Source organism: Rhamphochromis sp. 'chilingali' (genome assembly GCF_963969265.1).
Source record: "Rhamphochromis sp. 'chilingali' genome assembly, chromosome: 9".
NCBI classification, from domain to species: Eukaryota; Metazoa; Chordata; class Actinopteri; order Cichliformes; family Cichlidae; genus Rhamphochromis; species Rhamphochromis sp. 'chilingali'.
Window position 1 is genome coordinate 29419552 of NC_137936.1, and position 17315 is coordinate 29436866.

Sequence of the window (17315 nt, forward strand, 5' to 3'; positions counted from 1 at the left end):
AATCAAATCCCGCAGTGCCAGACGTGTTCCGCTGCTGAAGCCAGTGCATGTCCAGGCCCGTCTGAAGTTTGCCAGAGAGCACATGGATGATACAGCAGAGGATTGGGAGAATGTCATGTGGTCAGATGAAACCAAAGTAGAACTTTTTGGTATAAACTCAACTCGTCGTGTTTGGAGGAAGAAGAATACTGAGTTGCATCCCAAGAACACCATACCTACTGTGAAGCATGGGGGTGGAAACATCATGCTATGGGGCTGTTTTTCTGCCAAGGGGACAGGACGACTGATCCGTGTTAAGGACAGAATGAATGGGGCCATGTATCGTGAGATTTTGAGCCAAAACCTCCTTCCATCAGTGAGAACTTTGAAGATGAAACGAGGCTGGGTCTTCCAACATGACAATGATCCAAAACACACCACCCAGGCAACAAAGGAGTGGCTCCGTAAGAAGCATTTGAAAGTCCTGGAGTGGCCTAGCCAGTCTCCAGACCTCAACCCCATAGAAAATCTGTGGCGGGAGTTGAAAGTCCGTGTTGCTCGGCGACAGCCCCAAAACATCACTGCTCTCGAGAAGATCTGCATGGAGGAATGGGCCAAAATACCAGCTACTGTGTGTGCAAACCTGGTAAAGACCTATAGTAAACGTTTGACCTCTGTTATTGCCAACAAAGGTTATGTTACAAAGTATTGAGTTGTATTTTTGTTATTGACCAAATACTTATTTTCCACCCTAATTTACGAATAAATTCTTTACAAATCCTACCATGTGGATTCATGGATTTTTTTTTCACATTCTGTCTCTCACAGTTGAAGTGTACCTCTGGTGCAAATTACTGACCCCTGTCATCATTTTAGGTGGGGGAACTTGCACAATCGGTGGCTGACTAAATACTTTTTTGCCCCACTGTAAATGCAGGTGTGCGTTAAAATGTTGGCATGCCCTCTGATGTGTTTTCAGCAGAAAAAGTTTGAAAACCACTGACAACGAATGGAAACATGCAAATAACCGATCCCATGGACGTGTGCCAGTCTGCTAATGAGAAATGATGTAATAAAATGCTGTAAAACCTAGCTACACAGACGTTGCTCTGGTTAAATGATAGTTAACTGAAATGCAAACTTGTAACAACAGTTCATGCCTACTAGAGATCATCTTTGTATTTGCCCTCCAGCAGAATTGTATACAGATGTATACAGATATCTATCCTTCTCCACTTGTTATTATTGTGAATTGTTATAAATTTTGATGAAATAAATCCACAGAAAAGCATCATCAAAATTTGCATGTTTCCATTCTGTTTTTATATTTAACCTTCATTCTACTCTCAAATCCTCAAAACACCACTCGCTTGGAGCTGAAAGAATAAAAACTAAAACTAACTTATGTTGTGTTATATCTAAATATTAATTTCATGGAATTATAATTATAATCCATCAGATGTTCCCGTTTGTTAATGAAAGAGCGTGCCATTGCAAGGAGGTTTGATCATGGAGATTCCAGGAGTTACTCTAGGGAAGCTGGACAGAAGGTCCTCAACCCATCAGCAGGATTTGTATTTGCTCCTTTATGCAAGGAGGAACAGGATGAGCACTGCTACAACATAATTTCCAGCAGGTCACTGGTGTGAATGTTTCTGACCAAACAATCAGAAACAGACTTCATGAGGGTAGTCTGAGGACCCAACGTCCTCTAGTTTGCCATAAAATAACAGAATTGGAAGGTCCATCACTGGCACCTTGTGGTTTTCCCAGATGAGAGCAGGTTCACCCTGTGACATGAAAGGATCTGGAGAAGCCGTGAAGAACGTTATGCTGCCTGCAACATTGTTTAGCATGGCCATTTCAATGGGTCAGTGATGGTCTGGGGAGGCAGACAGATCCCTGCCGGCTACCCAACGACACCCTGACTGCCATTAGGTATCAGGAGGAAATCCTTGGACTCATTGTCAGACCCTACACTGGTGCACTGAGTCGTGGGTTCTACTGACTGGTCTGCATGTTCGTCTGAATGAAATCCAACAGAACACCTTTAGGACATTTTGTTTTGGTCCATCTAACGCCGCAGGGTTGCACCTGAGACTCTCCTGGAGCTCAGCGATGCCTTGGTGTAGATCTGAGAGAAGATCCCAAATTCAGTCCCGCGTAGGTTGATAATTTTCATTTTAATAAAACAATGTCCTTTTGTTCCAAACACATTACCCAGTCCATATCAGTATAGATATCCAGCATTACTTTTTTGTTCTTACCTAGATCTGGTGTGTTTTCATGGCATTCCTTTAATGTTTTTTGGGGGCAGTGTAATTTTTTCTTCTTTGTAAAATCCGCCACTTTGCTGTCAGCAAACCTGTATGTGATTGGTCAGACATCGCCAGGGCCATCCTTTTCATGTGGACTCATTTGCATTCAGACTGATAAACCCTGAGTTTGTTTACTGAGTCACTGAGCATCTTGACCTGACTGCCGATGCTGAGGTTAGCAAAGCGAGCTGAACCAAACCATAAAAGTATGAAAGCTAAACATTTCATTAATACTGACTATAAAGATCCATAATGCTGTGGGAAGCTGTAGATTCAGGAGATAATTCTCTGCAGAGAGAAGCACAACCACCGCTCTCAGAGTCTCCTTTTGTGTCATCTTGTTGTTAACACACTGTCATTTGAGGCATTGTTATACAAATATTAATTGCAGCTTGGATTTTTTATTTTCTTGACACTTGGTGTCGTTTAATAAATAACTAATCAACTGAAGAGGGAGTGTGTGCATATCTGCAGTGAAAAGCAGGGCTTGTGGTGTTTTTTTCTTGGGTCACAGCCCAGAAACCGTACAACACAATGAGTCATGCTGGGTCACATATTTTAGCTGTTTCCTAACATTTAATTAAATTTTCAGCAGTGATTAAGTCCCATCACTAGTTATGAGTACAGCTCGTTACACTGAGGGGGCACTTTTAATCTGGGTAGGAGAGGCCGGCAAACAGTCCCGTTCTAAACATAGAGAGGAATTTGGGTGATTGAGGGACACCTGGACCAGAAAACAAAAACCAGCCAAGTGTCACAGCACCATCAGTCACTGTTGGGCTGAATTTAACGGTTGTAAAAGGCAAAAGGTATTTCCAGGCAATACCTTCTTAATGTTCTGGTCTTTTGAAGAAATGTGACAGCATGCAAGGTAGTTACCTAGGTGCATGTCACTGAAAGCATTTTATCTGAGAATTTTATATAAAGTGTAAGTGGAGGTTCAGTATAAAAAAAAAACACCTTTCAAAATGAGTCTAATGCTGAGATCACGGTTGTGATAATTGGTTGCTGTGACACATGACAGACATGCCGCTCACTGACCAGTAAGAGTGTGTTGTCTTTCATCATCTGTTTCATGAGGATGGTCCTCCTTTCCATTTCTTACATCCTCAGTTCTCTCCTTACATCTCAGTCCCTCCCACCATAGTGTTGTTTATGTGATTATATAAATTATGGAATGAAAAATTAAACTGCTGGGGATAAAAGTGGTTTATATTTAGCTGGAGATATTCCATGCTATGAGAGTTAAGCTGCACCATTAAAATCGGCCATGGTGCTCACTGGGTTCACCACGTGGAGTCCACGAATTAATGAGTGATGTCATGATGATTAAAATCGATAAGTGTAACCAGAAACCTCTCTATTGTGTCGGTTATGAAGAGAAGATGCCGTGACACGCTGCGGTCTCCATGGAATTGATCCCTGTTTATTCTGACAATGGTAAATGAGAAACATCTCCACATAAAGAAACTGCCCACTTCAGCTCCTACACAAAGTCAGTAGGTTTCGAGGTCCTCACGATGTAGTATGAGACGCGTGAGGCAAAACAGATTTGGTGTAATTACATCAAAGGATTATTAATGACCTGGTTATTCTAGTTTTGCTGACGAATACAGAGTTTTCTGTTGTTTAATAGTAAAGACTCAAAGCTTTTAATGTAAAACTGGAAGTGATCTCTTTAGATTATCAATAAATTATCAGCACAGGCAGAGCAAACAAAGTACATTCAGGATTACAGTGGCTTGTCATTGGGGTTTGCACCGTTGGCAGGGGCTACTTTTTGCAGGGTTGTGCTTGACTTGCTGATTTGCTGATTAGACAGTGGGGCCTTACTAGTCGACACCACACAAACATTCATGTTTTATTAACACCAGCTGGTACAACACCAGTCGACTATGGTCCGTTATTATTAATCCATTAAGATGTTAGGACATCGCCCAGCATTGCCTGTGGCTGTAGCCCTGATAGACGGCTGCACAACTCAAAAACTATCAAGGTGGAACTAAGACAGATAACAGCTCTGTGAACCAGTTTTTCAATACAATATGTACATAGTATTGAGTCTGCACAGCCAAGTGGTAACAAGCAAGTTAACAATAATCTTGTGTGTAGACAGTAATTGTGCAATGCTACTGCAAAGTCATGATTATTTCAGCAGCGTTTACAGTTTGACTTGATGATCAAATAATGAGATTAAAGGAATCAAATGGCTCTTAACTCATTCACTGCCATTGACGTCTATAGCCGTCAATTGCAGTGAATGAGTCAATGGGTTTAACTCATTCACTGCCAATGGCTGGTAGTGAATGAGTTAAATTGTGTTTTATTACTTTTAGATTCCACTCATATCCTGTTTAGATAACCAGTAAATTAGTCACCAGTAACATCCTTATTATTTATACACATTTATATGCTTCAATCTGGAACCTCTGGTCACAGTTTTGTGAAAGTATAAAAGTGGACTGTTAATAACAAGCTGTAAAATAAGGTATCCAAAAATGTATTTTGGGGTCCTATCCTGCCTGCCTAACACAGGGCACCATGACAGTTAGAGATGGATGTCAGTAAGGCTCCCTTAGTGCACTGTCATTTTGCCTTCCTGATACTCTGACTGACAGGATCTAAACTGAGTGTGCAATCAGACCTGTAGCCATCGCATCAGTTTAGATCCGCTGAGTGCTTCAGTTCCCCAGGTGAGTCTACGGCTGTTTTTGATCAGTTTGTCCTTTCACTCTGAAACTCTGATCGTCCTTATGTAACCACACAGCTTTGTGTTGTTGCCATGGTGTCGATATCTAACACTCTGCTGCAGCGCCTACATGATTTAGGTGGCACAGTCACATCTGAATCAAACGCACACAGGCACACACAAACGAGCGCACACACTTCATTACAGTGGGAGAAGAAAGAAAACAGTATTTAGTATCTGCCTCTGTGAGCTGACTGTATCTTCTTTTAGACGTATCTATACACTGTGTTCATCCAAAGAGATGTATATGTTACCGGCACCAGACCTAGGGGAATCTGGACCGGCAGCAAGCGGCACACAGGCTAGAGAGCACTGCGTAGCCAAATATGAGCAAACTGTGGATTAATAGAGAGGACACCGAAGTTAGCGTCTTGCTCAGGCCGGAGCTCATTTATTTCTCTACATATACACAATACAAATCACACTAGACCATGCATTCTTCCCATAAAATAACAGAGTTCATAAACAAAAATGAAGTTACAAAAAGCATTCTCTCAAAAGCAAAATAAATACAAACTAATTCAAAATGACTTTACATACTCACAACTTAAACAAAACACTCACGGTTAAAGCATACCACATTCACACAACCTTTCCCCACATTCGCGCCATATACGCTATTACTTTTGAACATGGCGTCCCTTGAACGCAACACAACATGGCGGCAGACGACTGCAAACGTTGTTTCACCAACAAAAAGCTTTCCCCTTAATACATGTACTCAGTACTGCTTGGCTAACACTAAAACAACCACTACAACACATTTTCGGAAGTCGCAGGTTGCCACTGTCATAGCATATACTTATAGTGCTACGTAGCATTATAGCATTATGCCGATGATACACTAATACTCATTACAACGAAATACCACAAAACAACATCATCACTCTCATCTCAAAATATAGCCGAACAGTTGTTACTCAACTTACATGACATTTAGAACCAGTTCGGTAACATAAAAGTTTGTTTGTCAGTACCTGTGGATTAATAGAGAGGACACCGAAGTTAGCGTCTTGCTCAGGCCGGAGCTCATTTATTTCTGAGCTGCGCATGCGCAGAGCCTATAGCTAGTCTCTCTGGTAGTTCCACAGCAGTGCAAGAGCACCATCTACTGGCATAATGAAATATAACCATGGTCTGGCAACACATAACAATGTCAAAATAAGTCACAATAATAAACAAAAAAATAAGGGGGTAATTGGTTTTCTTACAAAAATAAACATGTAGCTTTTTCAACCTGCTACACTCTCCCCTGCTTTAAGAGATGGCTCCGGACATCTGGAACCAAACTAACACACTTCATGGCGTTTGCCCAAAGTCTTTAAAGTCTAATAGTCAAAACTATTACAGTTCCAGGAGTAATGTCAAACGGTCTTTTGGTCACCAGTCTAACATGTCCATACTGGTGTGGGGTAATAACAGTCAGGAACAGCTGGGTAAAGTGGCATGTGGCAGGGAACATATGCAAGCATCATGTTTGCTCCAGGTCTCCAGAGCTGATATGAAGGCTGTCCCATTTGGCTATATGTAAAAACCTCTCTCGGTTTCACAGCTCTGGTCGACCTCCGTATTGGTGGCACATCCCATTCTGGTGTCTCTGGGGCAGGGTCCCTGTTATCCACACAGCTCTCCGACCCTGTGTCCTCCATAAGATCCTCAGTTGCAGGTTCTTCCTGGGTTTCCACAGTTGGTGATGAAACAACAGGCATTGGGAAATCTGCTGGTTCTGTAGATACAGCTGGTGGGACTGCACTTCCCTGCTGCACTTCCACTGATTCCATTTCGTGTCTTATTGGCTGAAACTCAGGAGCTACAGCTCTCAGTTCACTGTGTGGTCTCGGCTGAGGCCTTTTGGGGTTAACTCTCCTCCACTGATACACAGGTATAGTTCTCAGGCTGTATGTGTACCCTTCCTCTTCATCCGAATGATCAGACTCATGTTCCACTGTTTCACTGGGGTTTGTCTCTCCCAGTCTTTGTCTTTGTCTTTTCTGACGTCCCTGCTGATCTTGCTCTACCGGCAAATCAGTCACAAGCAGCAGGAGGTTTCGATGCAGGACACGAAAGGTTTTGTCTCCTGTTTCTGATTGTACCCTATATACAGGTCCATCTCCAATCTTCTCAACAACTCTGTGAATTTTCTTTTCCCAGTAGGCACGTAGTTTGCCTGGACCACCTCGCTCGGAGAGATTTCTGACAAGCACTCGATCTCCTGGTTGCAGTGCGATGCCTTTGATGTGCTGATCATAATGCTTTTTCCCCTTTGCAGAGGACTTTGCACTGTTTTCTGAAGCAATTTTATAGGCTTCCTGCATGCGTGCAGCCCACTTTTGTGCATACTCCTGTCTGGACTGTGACTCTTTTTCAGGTTTTAAATCAAAAAGCAGATCAACAGGCAAGCGTGGGGCTCTTCCATAAAGGAGGAAGAAAGGTGAATAGCCCGTTGCCTCATGTCTTGTGCAGTTATATGCATGGACTATATGGGGCAAATGATCCTTCCATTCTGCCTTTTTCTCCTCATGAAGAGTCCGTAGCATTTGTAGAAGTGTTCTATTTAGACGCTCAACAGGATTTCCCTGTGGGTGGTAGGGGGTTGTTCGAGAGTGGCCTATTCCTGCCAGCTGTTTGAGTCTTTGGAAAAGGTTGTTCTCAAACTCCCGGCCTTGGTCATGATGCAGCTTTTCAGGGTACCCGAAACGCGGGATAAAGTCAAGAAAGATTTTCTCAGCTGCTGTTTTGCCAGATTTATTCTTAGTCGGGTAAGCTTGGGCAAAACGGGTAAAGTGATCTACCAAGACTAAAATGTACTCAAAGCCACCTTTACTTGGTTCTAGATGTAAATAGTCAACCGAAATGAGTTCAAAGGGGGCACTGGTTGTTATCGAGCCCATTGGTGCTCTCTCTGGGACATTTGGCCGTTTCTGTTTGATACAAGGGCACTGGCGAATGACATAGTCCTCAATGTCACGCTGCATAAAAGGCCAGTAAAACCTCTCCCTTGCTAACTGAATGACTTTGTCAGCACCAACATGTCCCATATCATCATGCAGGTGTTTCAGTACAGTTTGCTTCAGCTTACTGGGTAGAATCAGCTGTTTTCTTTGTCCAGTCTGTCTGTACAGTATTCCTTCCTCAAGTACAAGTCTGTTCCATTCATGTACTAGCCTACGTGTCTCTTGTCCTAGCTGTCTCTTATCTTTACTATTAGGACTCCATCTACTCCTTTTCAAATTTATCACCTCACAGATAGGGGGGTCCTCCCTCTGCGCAGCCCTGATGTTTTCTGGGGTGATGACAGGGGCACCTTCAGGGGGTGTGTCATCAACACAGTGCAGTGCAGCCACCCATGGTACATCACCGTCTCTCATGGCTTTGTCTCCTTGCCAGATTGCAGAAACCACTTCTGGGGACAGTGTCTCAGTATACTCCATGAGGTGTTCCTGGAGTGGCAATGGATAGCGGGAGAGCGTGTCAGCGTCTGTGTTGGACTTGCCTGGTCTATACTTTACAGTGAAATGGAAGTCAGCTAATTCGCCCACCCACCGATGTCCCACAGCGTTTAACTTTGCTGTGCTCAAGATGTATGTGAGGGGATTATTATCTGTGTACACTGTGAAAGTGGGTGCATAGTAGAGGTAATCCCTAAATTTATCACAAATTGCCCACTTCAGGGCAAGGAATTCAAGCTTGCCAGAATGGAGATGGTAATTTTTCTCAGCAGGCGTGAGTGTCCTGGAACCATAAGCAATGACACAGAGCTTTTCCCCCTGTTGCTGATAAAGCACAGCCCCCAGGCCTTCATTTGATGCATCTGTGTGTAGCACAAAGGGCAAACTGAAATCTGGGTAAGCCAGGACAGGTGGACTGGTTAACATATCCACCAGACGTGACACCACAGTACGATGTTCTGCGGTCCATTGCACTGGTGTTTTGGAAGGAAGCTGACCACCATTTGTGCGCTTTAACTTGATTTTGGCTCTAGTTGAGCTACATTGCAGGCTAGGATCACTGGGACTCTCAATAAGCTTAAACAGTGGTCTCGCTATTCTAGAAAAGTCCTGAATGAATGTCCTGTAATAACCTAGAAACCCTAGGAGTGCTCTGACCTCTCCCACGTTCTTTGGCTCTCGGTCTCTCAAATGTTCCACTGCTTCGAGATCTTTTGGGTCTATCTGGACACCTTCACTGGTCACCAAGCGCCCAACATACCTGACCTGACGCTTAAACAGTTCACATTTTTTGGGACGTAGCTTCACACCATGCTCTCGCAGGCGGCAAAGCACATGCCTCAGATCATCAACATGGTCATGAAAAGTCTTGGAAAAGCAAAGCACATCATCTAAATATGGTGAGCAGCACTCATCCCTCAGACCATCAAGGACCCCCTCCATGCATCTCTGAAATGCTGCTGGGGCGTTGGTAAGGCCAAATGGGAGGCGGATCCACTCGTACAACCCCCACGGCGTGCTGAATGCTGTCAGGTGTCTTGAGCTTTCATCAACAAAGCCCTGGTGGTACGCACTACCCTGGTCGAGTATTGAAAACCATGAATAGCCCCCCAAATTATCCAGCAGGTCTTGGATGCGTGGTAGTGGGTGGCGGTCAGCAATGGTTTTACGGTTAAGGCCCCGAAAGTCAATACACAAGCGTAAGCTTTTGTCTTTCTTTCGGACACACACCACCGGAGATGAGTAGGGTGATGTGGACTTTCTGATCCAGCCGTTGTCCAGCAAATTCTGAACATATTCTTTTACCTCTTTATACAAAGGTTTGGGGACCGAATTGTAGGATGTCTGGACAGGCGTATCGTCTTTCAGATTAATTTTCAACTGCAAGCTTGGGATGCAACCAATGTCAGAGTCACTTTGGGCAAAAACATCTGACTGTTCATACAACATATCTCTAACTACCTTTTGTTCATCCTCTGTCAGGTAGGACAAATCAACAGGTGGATGCCATCTCTGACCTTCATTGACTTCTGTCTGGTGCTTTTCGTTACCTAGCTGAACTGAACACACTTTTACATTTGTATGGGCTGATGACCCTGCGTCAGCGGAGAGATACTTGACAGGTTTTACTTCAGTCACCTCTTCCAATGTACCTAAGACTGTTCTTTTGGAGAGAAAAATGTCATGTTTGGTAGGATTCTGAATGGGAATCTTAACAATTTTTGTCAACCCACTGGGGACATCTACCAAAGCTGGGAACAACTCCAAACCCTCGGGGCAGCTGTTCTCTAGATTTGGTTGGAAGAGTCGTGGGCCACCTCTTGGCCATTCTCTGACTCTACACTTTACTTCACAAATCTGTCCTGCAGGAATCATTACACCTTTTTTTCCTGTTCTCACACTACACTCAGGATCTATTTCATCAGGGGTGGGCATCTGAAGTGCTGAAACTAGAGCATCTACTGCACTGCTGCTGACACTTAATGCTTCTTTGAGGAGCGCAGACAGGTCAGCCCCACCTCTCTGTTCTTTATTGGTTTTTAGGATTTCAGCTATTACGTTGCTGCCTAAAATAGGACAGTTAAGGTTGTGCTGACTGATAAGCACTGGCACTTGTATGGCGACATGCCCATAGTTCACACTCTGAATTTGAAGTTCCGTGTCTGCCCAACCATCAAATGGAACGTCTGTACCATTAGCTGCCGCTATTTCCAGAGGCTGGTCTGAAAGGAGGGACTCAAGTGGCTTGATCTTAATGTGGGGGATGTTTTTCTCTATCCATGCTCTTGACACCATGGTCACTTGGGCCCCTGAATCAAGCAGCATCTTAAGTGGTACTCCATTGATGGCACATGAGACCATACATCTGTTCCCAATAAGCTGTGCAGTGGGTTTCACTGGTGGTGCAGGACTGGGTGCATTTGATCTCACCACACTTGAAGTCTTAGTAAAACTGGTGTGTGCTGGGGACTCCTCGGCTTGTTCGGTCACTGGCAGCCCCTCTCCAGTGACCTCACCCCGTTTCCCGACACCTTACGCCGCAGGCAGCCAATAGCCCGGTGTCCTGGCTGGCCACACGCAAAACAGTGGGGGCAGCTCACTTTGCCTTGCTGTACACAATCACCACATCTGCCCCGGTTCTCAGCTGGAGGTGTTGGAGGGTGGTTCAGGGGCGAGCAGGAGTCTCCAGATGTCACACTATCAGTCTGGCTCACCACTTTAGTTAGCTGTCTGGTCAATGAAGACACTTGGGCAGTCAGTTCTCTAATAGCTGCACGGTTAGCCTGTAGCTCAGTGTCAACCTTCGCTTGCTCAGTCAAGTCAGTGTTAGCAAGCTGAGCGGCACTTATAGTCACAGGTCTAATTTTAGATGCTGTACCCAGTCGCCTCAGTCTCTCAGCTTCCTCACTGGTGGACTTTGTAATCTGTTCAAGCAAAAAGTCGTCACTAACCTGCAAGTCATTAAGAAAAGGTTTGAGGTCTTGTCTCACATAGTTGTTTTTTTCATTGAACCCTTGATAAAGTGTATGAAGAAATGTGCCCTGCACAAGCTTTTTGTCATAGCTAAAGTCTGCACCAGGCTGTCGTGACTCAAATAGTACACGCTGTTTTAACCCTATAATTCTGTACAAAAACTGCTGTGCACTCTCTTTGTCTTGCTGCTTAGCATTACTTAGCTCTTGAAAGAGTTCAGCACTATTCTTGTCTCGAATATGAGAGCGGAGAAGTTTCTTCAAACCATCAACTGTCAAATCATCTTTGTTGGTTAACATTTCCTTGAGAGTACCAGGCTTCATTATCTTTAGCACGGTTCTGATTATTTCACACTCAGTAAACCCTTCTTGTAACCCCTCATCAATTTGTTTGCACAGACTACTGTAGGACATATCCGAGCCAAGATCTGAAATTTGTCCACCATGCAACTTGAATTCTCTGCGTGGAAACAAAGCTGCCACATCACTGAGACTCAAAACTTGGTCATATCCTCTGGACGGACGACTCACCCTGCCAGGGGAAACCCCAGCGACACTAGGCGCCGGTGACACTGAAGCTGGGATGTTGAAGTTCTTGGTGGGCGTATCAGTGTCTCTTAGCACGGATGAGGGAAAGGTAGAGATGTCTCTGTCCTGCGGTAGAATGGGCTGTGTGTGAGAGTCTTTGTTAGGGTGTGATGGTAGAGTGGGGATGTGGTCAGCTGGCATAGCCAGGTGTCTGTCAGGATGTGTGGGGTCAGTGTGGGGTGAAGTAGGGCACTCCTGCTGCTGGTTAGGAATGTCTTCCATCTCAAGCGGCACGGCCAGATGATCTCCAGCCCCTCCGACGTCCGTTGACAGCAGGTCACTCACGATGTCGTCGAGGAGCAAGAGCTGGGCCATACCTTCATCCTCCAATGCTCTCAACTTTTCACCTCTGATGTACTCAACGATCAGGTCATACAGTTCTGGTTCATCTAAGCCATCAAGATTGCGAGTCATACTGCCATCCTCCACTGAAGAAACCACAGTGCGCAGCTGGCTCACACTCAAATCACAAAGTCTTTTCTGGATCTTTACTATCAACAACCGCCGTGGGGTAACAGTGGCCATCTTGACGTTTTGACTGTGACCTGGGCTCCCTGGATGACACACTCAATGCAGCCTTCCCTGAGACTTTGGACACCAGTTCTGGTCGTTTGGCACACACGTCACCACTAGACGATCCCGGACGAGCCCCCAGTTGTTACCGGCACCAGACCTAGGGGAATCTGGACCGGCAGCAAGCGGCACACAGGCTAGAGAGCACTGCGTAGCCAAATATGAGCAAACTGTGGATTAATAGAGAGGACACCGAAGTTAGCGTCTTGCTCAGGCCGGAGCTCATTTATTTCTCTACATATACACAATACAAATCACACTAGACCATGCATTCTTCCCATAAAATAACAGAGTTCATAAACAAAAATGAAGTTACAAAAAGCATTCTCTCAAAAGCAAAATAAATACAAACTAATTCAAAATGACTTTACATACTCACAACTTAAACAAAACACTCACGGTTAAAGCATAACAACATACCACATTCACACAACCTTTCCCCACATTCGCGCCATATACGCTATTACTTTTGAACATGGCGTCCCTTGAACGCAACACAACATGGCGGCAGACGACTGCAAACGTTGTTTCACCAACAAAAAGCTTTCCCCTTAATACATGTACTCAGTACTGCTTGGCTAACACTAAAACAACCACTACAACACATTTTCGGAAGTCGCAGGTTGCCACTGTCATAGCATATACTTATAGTGCTACGTAGCATTATAGCATTATGCCGATGATACACTAATACTCATTACAACGAAATACCACAAAACAACATCATCACTCTCATCTCAAAATATAGCCGAACAGTTGTTACTCAACTTACATGACATTTAGAACCAGTTCGGTAACATAAAAGTTTGTTTGTCAGTACCTGTGGATTAATAGAGAGGACACCGAAGTTAGCGTCTTGCTCAGGCCGGAGCTCATTTATTTCTGAGCTGCGCATGCGCAGAGCCTATAGCTAGTCTCTCTGGTAGTTCCACAGCAGTGCAAGAGCACCATCTACTGGCATAATGAAATATAACCATGGTCTGGCAACACATAACAATGTCAAAATAAGTCACAATAATAAACAAAAAAATAAGGGGGTAATTGGTTTTCTTACAAAAATAAACATGTAGCTTTTTCAACCTGCTACATATACATGCTGTATATGTGCATACATACAGTTTATGCTTCATGTATTTCTTTAGAAGACATAGAAGTATATATAAGAGCAGTCTGTGCATGCTCTTCTGCAACTATTCCATCTAAAATCGATAGTAACTCATGCTCTGAAGCCCGGTCTAGAACTGCATCCATGCATTTTAGTCACAAAAAGACAGGCAGCATTCAAACTGTGAAAAATATGCAGTTCCTCTAATGTCCACTTGAAGCAGGCTCTAAAAGTAGTTCATGTGTAGCGTGTTTATTGGATAAATCTGGATAAATAAATTTATGTTTGAGAGTGAAATTCTAGTATTGGATTAACTGGATTGGTGATACCTGTGTCTCTGTGTTGTAATCATAAAATGTATGAAGGCAGTTTGGTAACCAAGCTTGCCCAAATATGATAACTTGTGGTTCCAAAGCCAAAATGGCTGCAGCCAGGATGCTTAAATGCTGATTACAGCCTAGCTTAGTGTTTTATATACAGTCTATAGTGCCATAACAAAAAGCTGATACAAACACAGCATCCTCCAGATGATTAACATCTGCCATAACAGAACTGATGCTGAGGTTGTTTTGTTAGAGGGTTATGGGAAAACTTTTATTTTGTCATCTGAGTTTTTACAAAATCTTTTGCTTTGTGTGTGTCATAGCAGCTTAGTTTGCTCCGGATGTTGCATGTAGTTAAGACTGGGTCATACCTGCTTTTATGACTGATAAATGAAGGAATCCTACTTAAATATTATTATATTTAGCTGGCTGTTGTTCTGTTGTGCTGCCTGCTAGGCTAATCAGAGTGTTACAGCTTATCAGCAAAGTTACTTCACCTTTCAGGAAACAAATCTTGTGAAACAGTCTCTCTGTCATGAGAATATGTCACTGTCAGATTCGTCTGGGAACACTAGTGGATACAGACACTAGAAACCAGGACATGGTTTCTCAGAAGAGATACATCTGCTGATTTTTAAAAATGTATTCAAATGTAAGTGGGCTGAGTTTGACTTCATGGCCTAACTCCATGGTTAATTAGAATTGGTAATATATGCATTTGTATTTATACTATATTTATATAGCACTTTTCTACATGAACTGAGCACTCAAAGTGGTCACTTAGGACATTTTTACACCTATACTTCATTTACTCTGGTCTGATAATGTTCTGCTCTGCTGCTCTAGAGTTCAACCAGGCTGAAACCACCTCTGAAAGGTCTTGGTGCAATTGTTTTGGCCCACATTCAGTTACAAATGATTAGCACCAGTTACAATTTAATAGACTAAACGCTGGAAACGCCTCAATGGGATAGGTGCAACGTGTTTCAGTATCTTAGCACACTTCAATATTTGGATTAGAGAAGCCTGGGATAACTCACAAGGATAACTAAGCATGTGATTTAAAGCTCAGGTACCTTTTTATTTACAAGTTTTTATGTAAACTTGAATTTTCCTTGATTTTTGAGTTTCAGATTCACTCTTTGCATATAGTGTCTGGTTTCAATAGACCAAAAATTCCTCTGAACATTAGTCCATAAACCAGTGGGTGACATCACTGATGTTTTGCATTTTGAGGCATGATTTTCACTTGTGTAATTGGGAAATGTTTTATCCACACGGCGTTTTTATTTTTCTGTAAAACCTATAAAGAAGCATTTTCTGTTTCTGGAGCTGATTTTTTTAACCTGTTTTGTTCTTTAGTGGTTCTATAGTTTAAAAAGCTTTTAAAAAATCCCATTTGACAGCCCTGTTTCTAAATCTGCTGCATTGCTACTGCAGGTATGAAGTCAGACTTCCTCATCACTGTGTCACCGACATAATTCCAGCTTCCGCAGGAAATAAATAAAACATCTAGGCTGGATCCTTGTTGTCTGCAGACAAACCGGGAAACCGAGTGAAGAACCATTTTTTTTGCTTTCTTTGACGTCAGTGAGTGAAGTCAGCTTCAATTACTTAGTAATTACACTGGTGTGGTCATTAGCAATATATGGAGATGTACTCACAGAAGCTGCAATACAAAGATGCACAAACATACAGTTAAACCAATCAGCAACACTCAGGTTCAGTGAACTCTGTCTCTTCTGCAGCTCAGGACCTGTTTTCATTGAAGAGCAGCATCCAGTTTGCTAATTAATGCACTCTGCTCTCATTCCCACCAACCTCCCAAGTGTTGGGAATGTGTAATTAGAAATTACCATCTGTGTTGAAGCTCAGATCAGTTCTGAGGTCACCCACACATGAATCCATTGATTTTACATTATGAAGACTTGCTTTGGTTGCGTTATTACAGGGCTTATCCTGCTAGCTTGGGAGGCTCTCCAGGGACGGCTGTGACGTGCAAAATGAGCTAGCTAATCTGCACGTCTACCCACAGAAAGAGTTTTATTTAAGAGACTGTTCAGGTTTGAGGCTTAGATCCTTGCTGGCAGGTTCAAGTGAGGTTTGCAATGTTTAACTCAGGCTGATGAAGACAGTTTGTCCTCCTGCTGCCCTCTCTGCTGCTGACAGGAGGACTGCTTTGAGCAGAGAGACTGAAATCACTGCTAGACCTCACATGTCATTAACATCTTGCATTTTATGTAGATTTTCCAAAAGAAGCCTGTAAACCCCGGGAACTATAGCTGTTACTCCCCTCGAGTCGTAATAAAGCTCAACTTGTTCCTTGTGTTTTAACTGACATTTATTTCGGACAGGAGGATTCTTCGACATGCCTTAACATGTAATGATGTCCAACCACAGCCGATACAATGCCGTCAGAACTAAAAAGAAATACAAACTTAAATGAATATTCTTAATAAAGCCCCTAAGCATTATATATGGCGAAACATTCCAACAAAACAATCAATAAAATACACATTACACCTCACACTGCGGTAATTGCACTAGAATATCACGCAACACTAGCATATTTACATACAACGAAAATAAACAAAAGAAAACATTTACCTCATTGGCCTCACTCAAAGGGAATAAAACTTTAATCCTTACATCGTGGGGAGGTCCAAAAAAGGCACTCTTTTATTTATCTTACTATTTACTATCTTACTGTGGACGTGCAAACCTCGTGGCTCGTCTCAATTAGCTTGCTGAGTGTGCCAGCCAAAAATACCCTCTTAGCAACAACAGACGGAACTATAGAAAAGGTTCCTATCTAATTGCACAATTAGTAAAAATAACACATTTAAACATATAAATCCAATGAACAAAACATGAATTACTATTGATTTATTTCTTAATATTTCAACTACTAATTGTTTCAACCTTACATATCTAATAAAATGAACTTAAATGCGAGAGTTGCCTATGACGGCAGCTACACTCCCACCAAATCACTTGTGATTTCCACCTATGAACTTATGAAATGTAAACTAATCTGCTTCTAATAGTGTCACAGTCTTGTGTATAGGTCTGTCAAGTAGAACTGGTTTACTCAGTCTCTTTCCATGGTCATCTAACAATGAGTCACTCATTAACAGTTGTACTTTGCGTATACATCCATCTTCACTCGGGTGTATGGCAACAACTTTGGCCAACTTCCAGTCGTTTCTTGATGCTTGGTCATCTTGTACGATCACTATGTCATTGATCTTTGCATTTC

The 17315-nt window shown here is 43.0% G+C and overlaps 1 protein-coding gene across 1 annotated transcript; it reads right to left on the reverse strand.

Annotated features, from left to right (window-relative positions):
- Positions 1-6434: 6434 nt before the first annotated feature.
- LOC308402766 (uncharacterized protein) lies at positions 6435-13696 on the reverse strand (the record flags this gene model as incomplete). The annotated part of the gene is made up of 2 exons (XM_080891862.1): positions 11999-13696; positions 6435-8486 (listed from the first exon to the last, which is right to left on the reverse strand). Exons 1-2 carry the CDS (start codon positions 12578-12580, stop codon positions 6435-6437), a joined length of 2634 nt encoding a protein of 877 aa, XP_080747988.1. The 5' UTR covers positions 12581-13696.
- Between the last annotated feature and the right edge of the window lie 3619 nt (positions 13697-17315).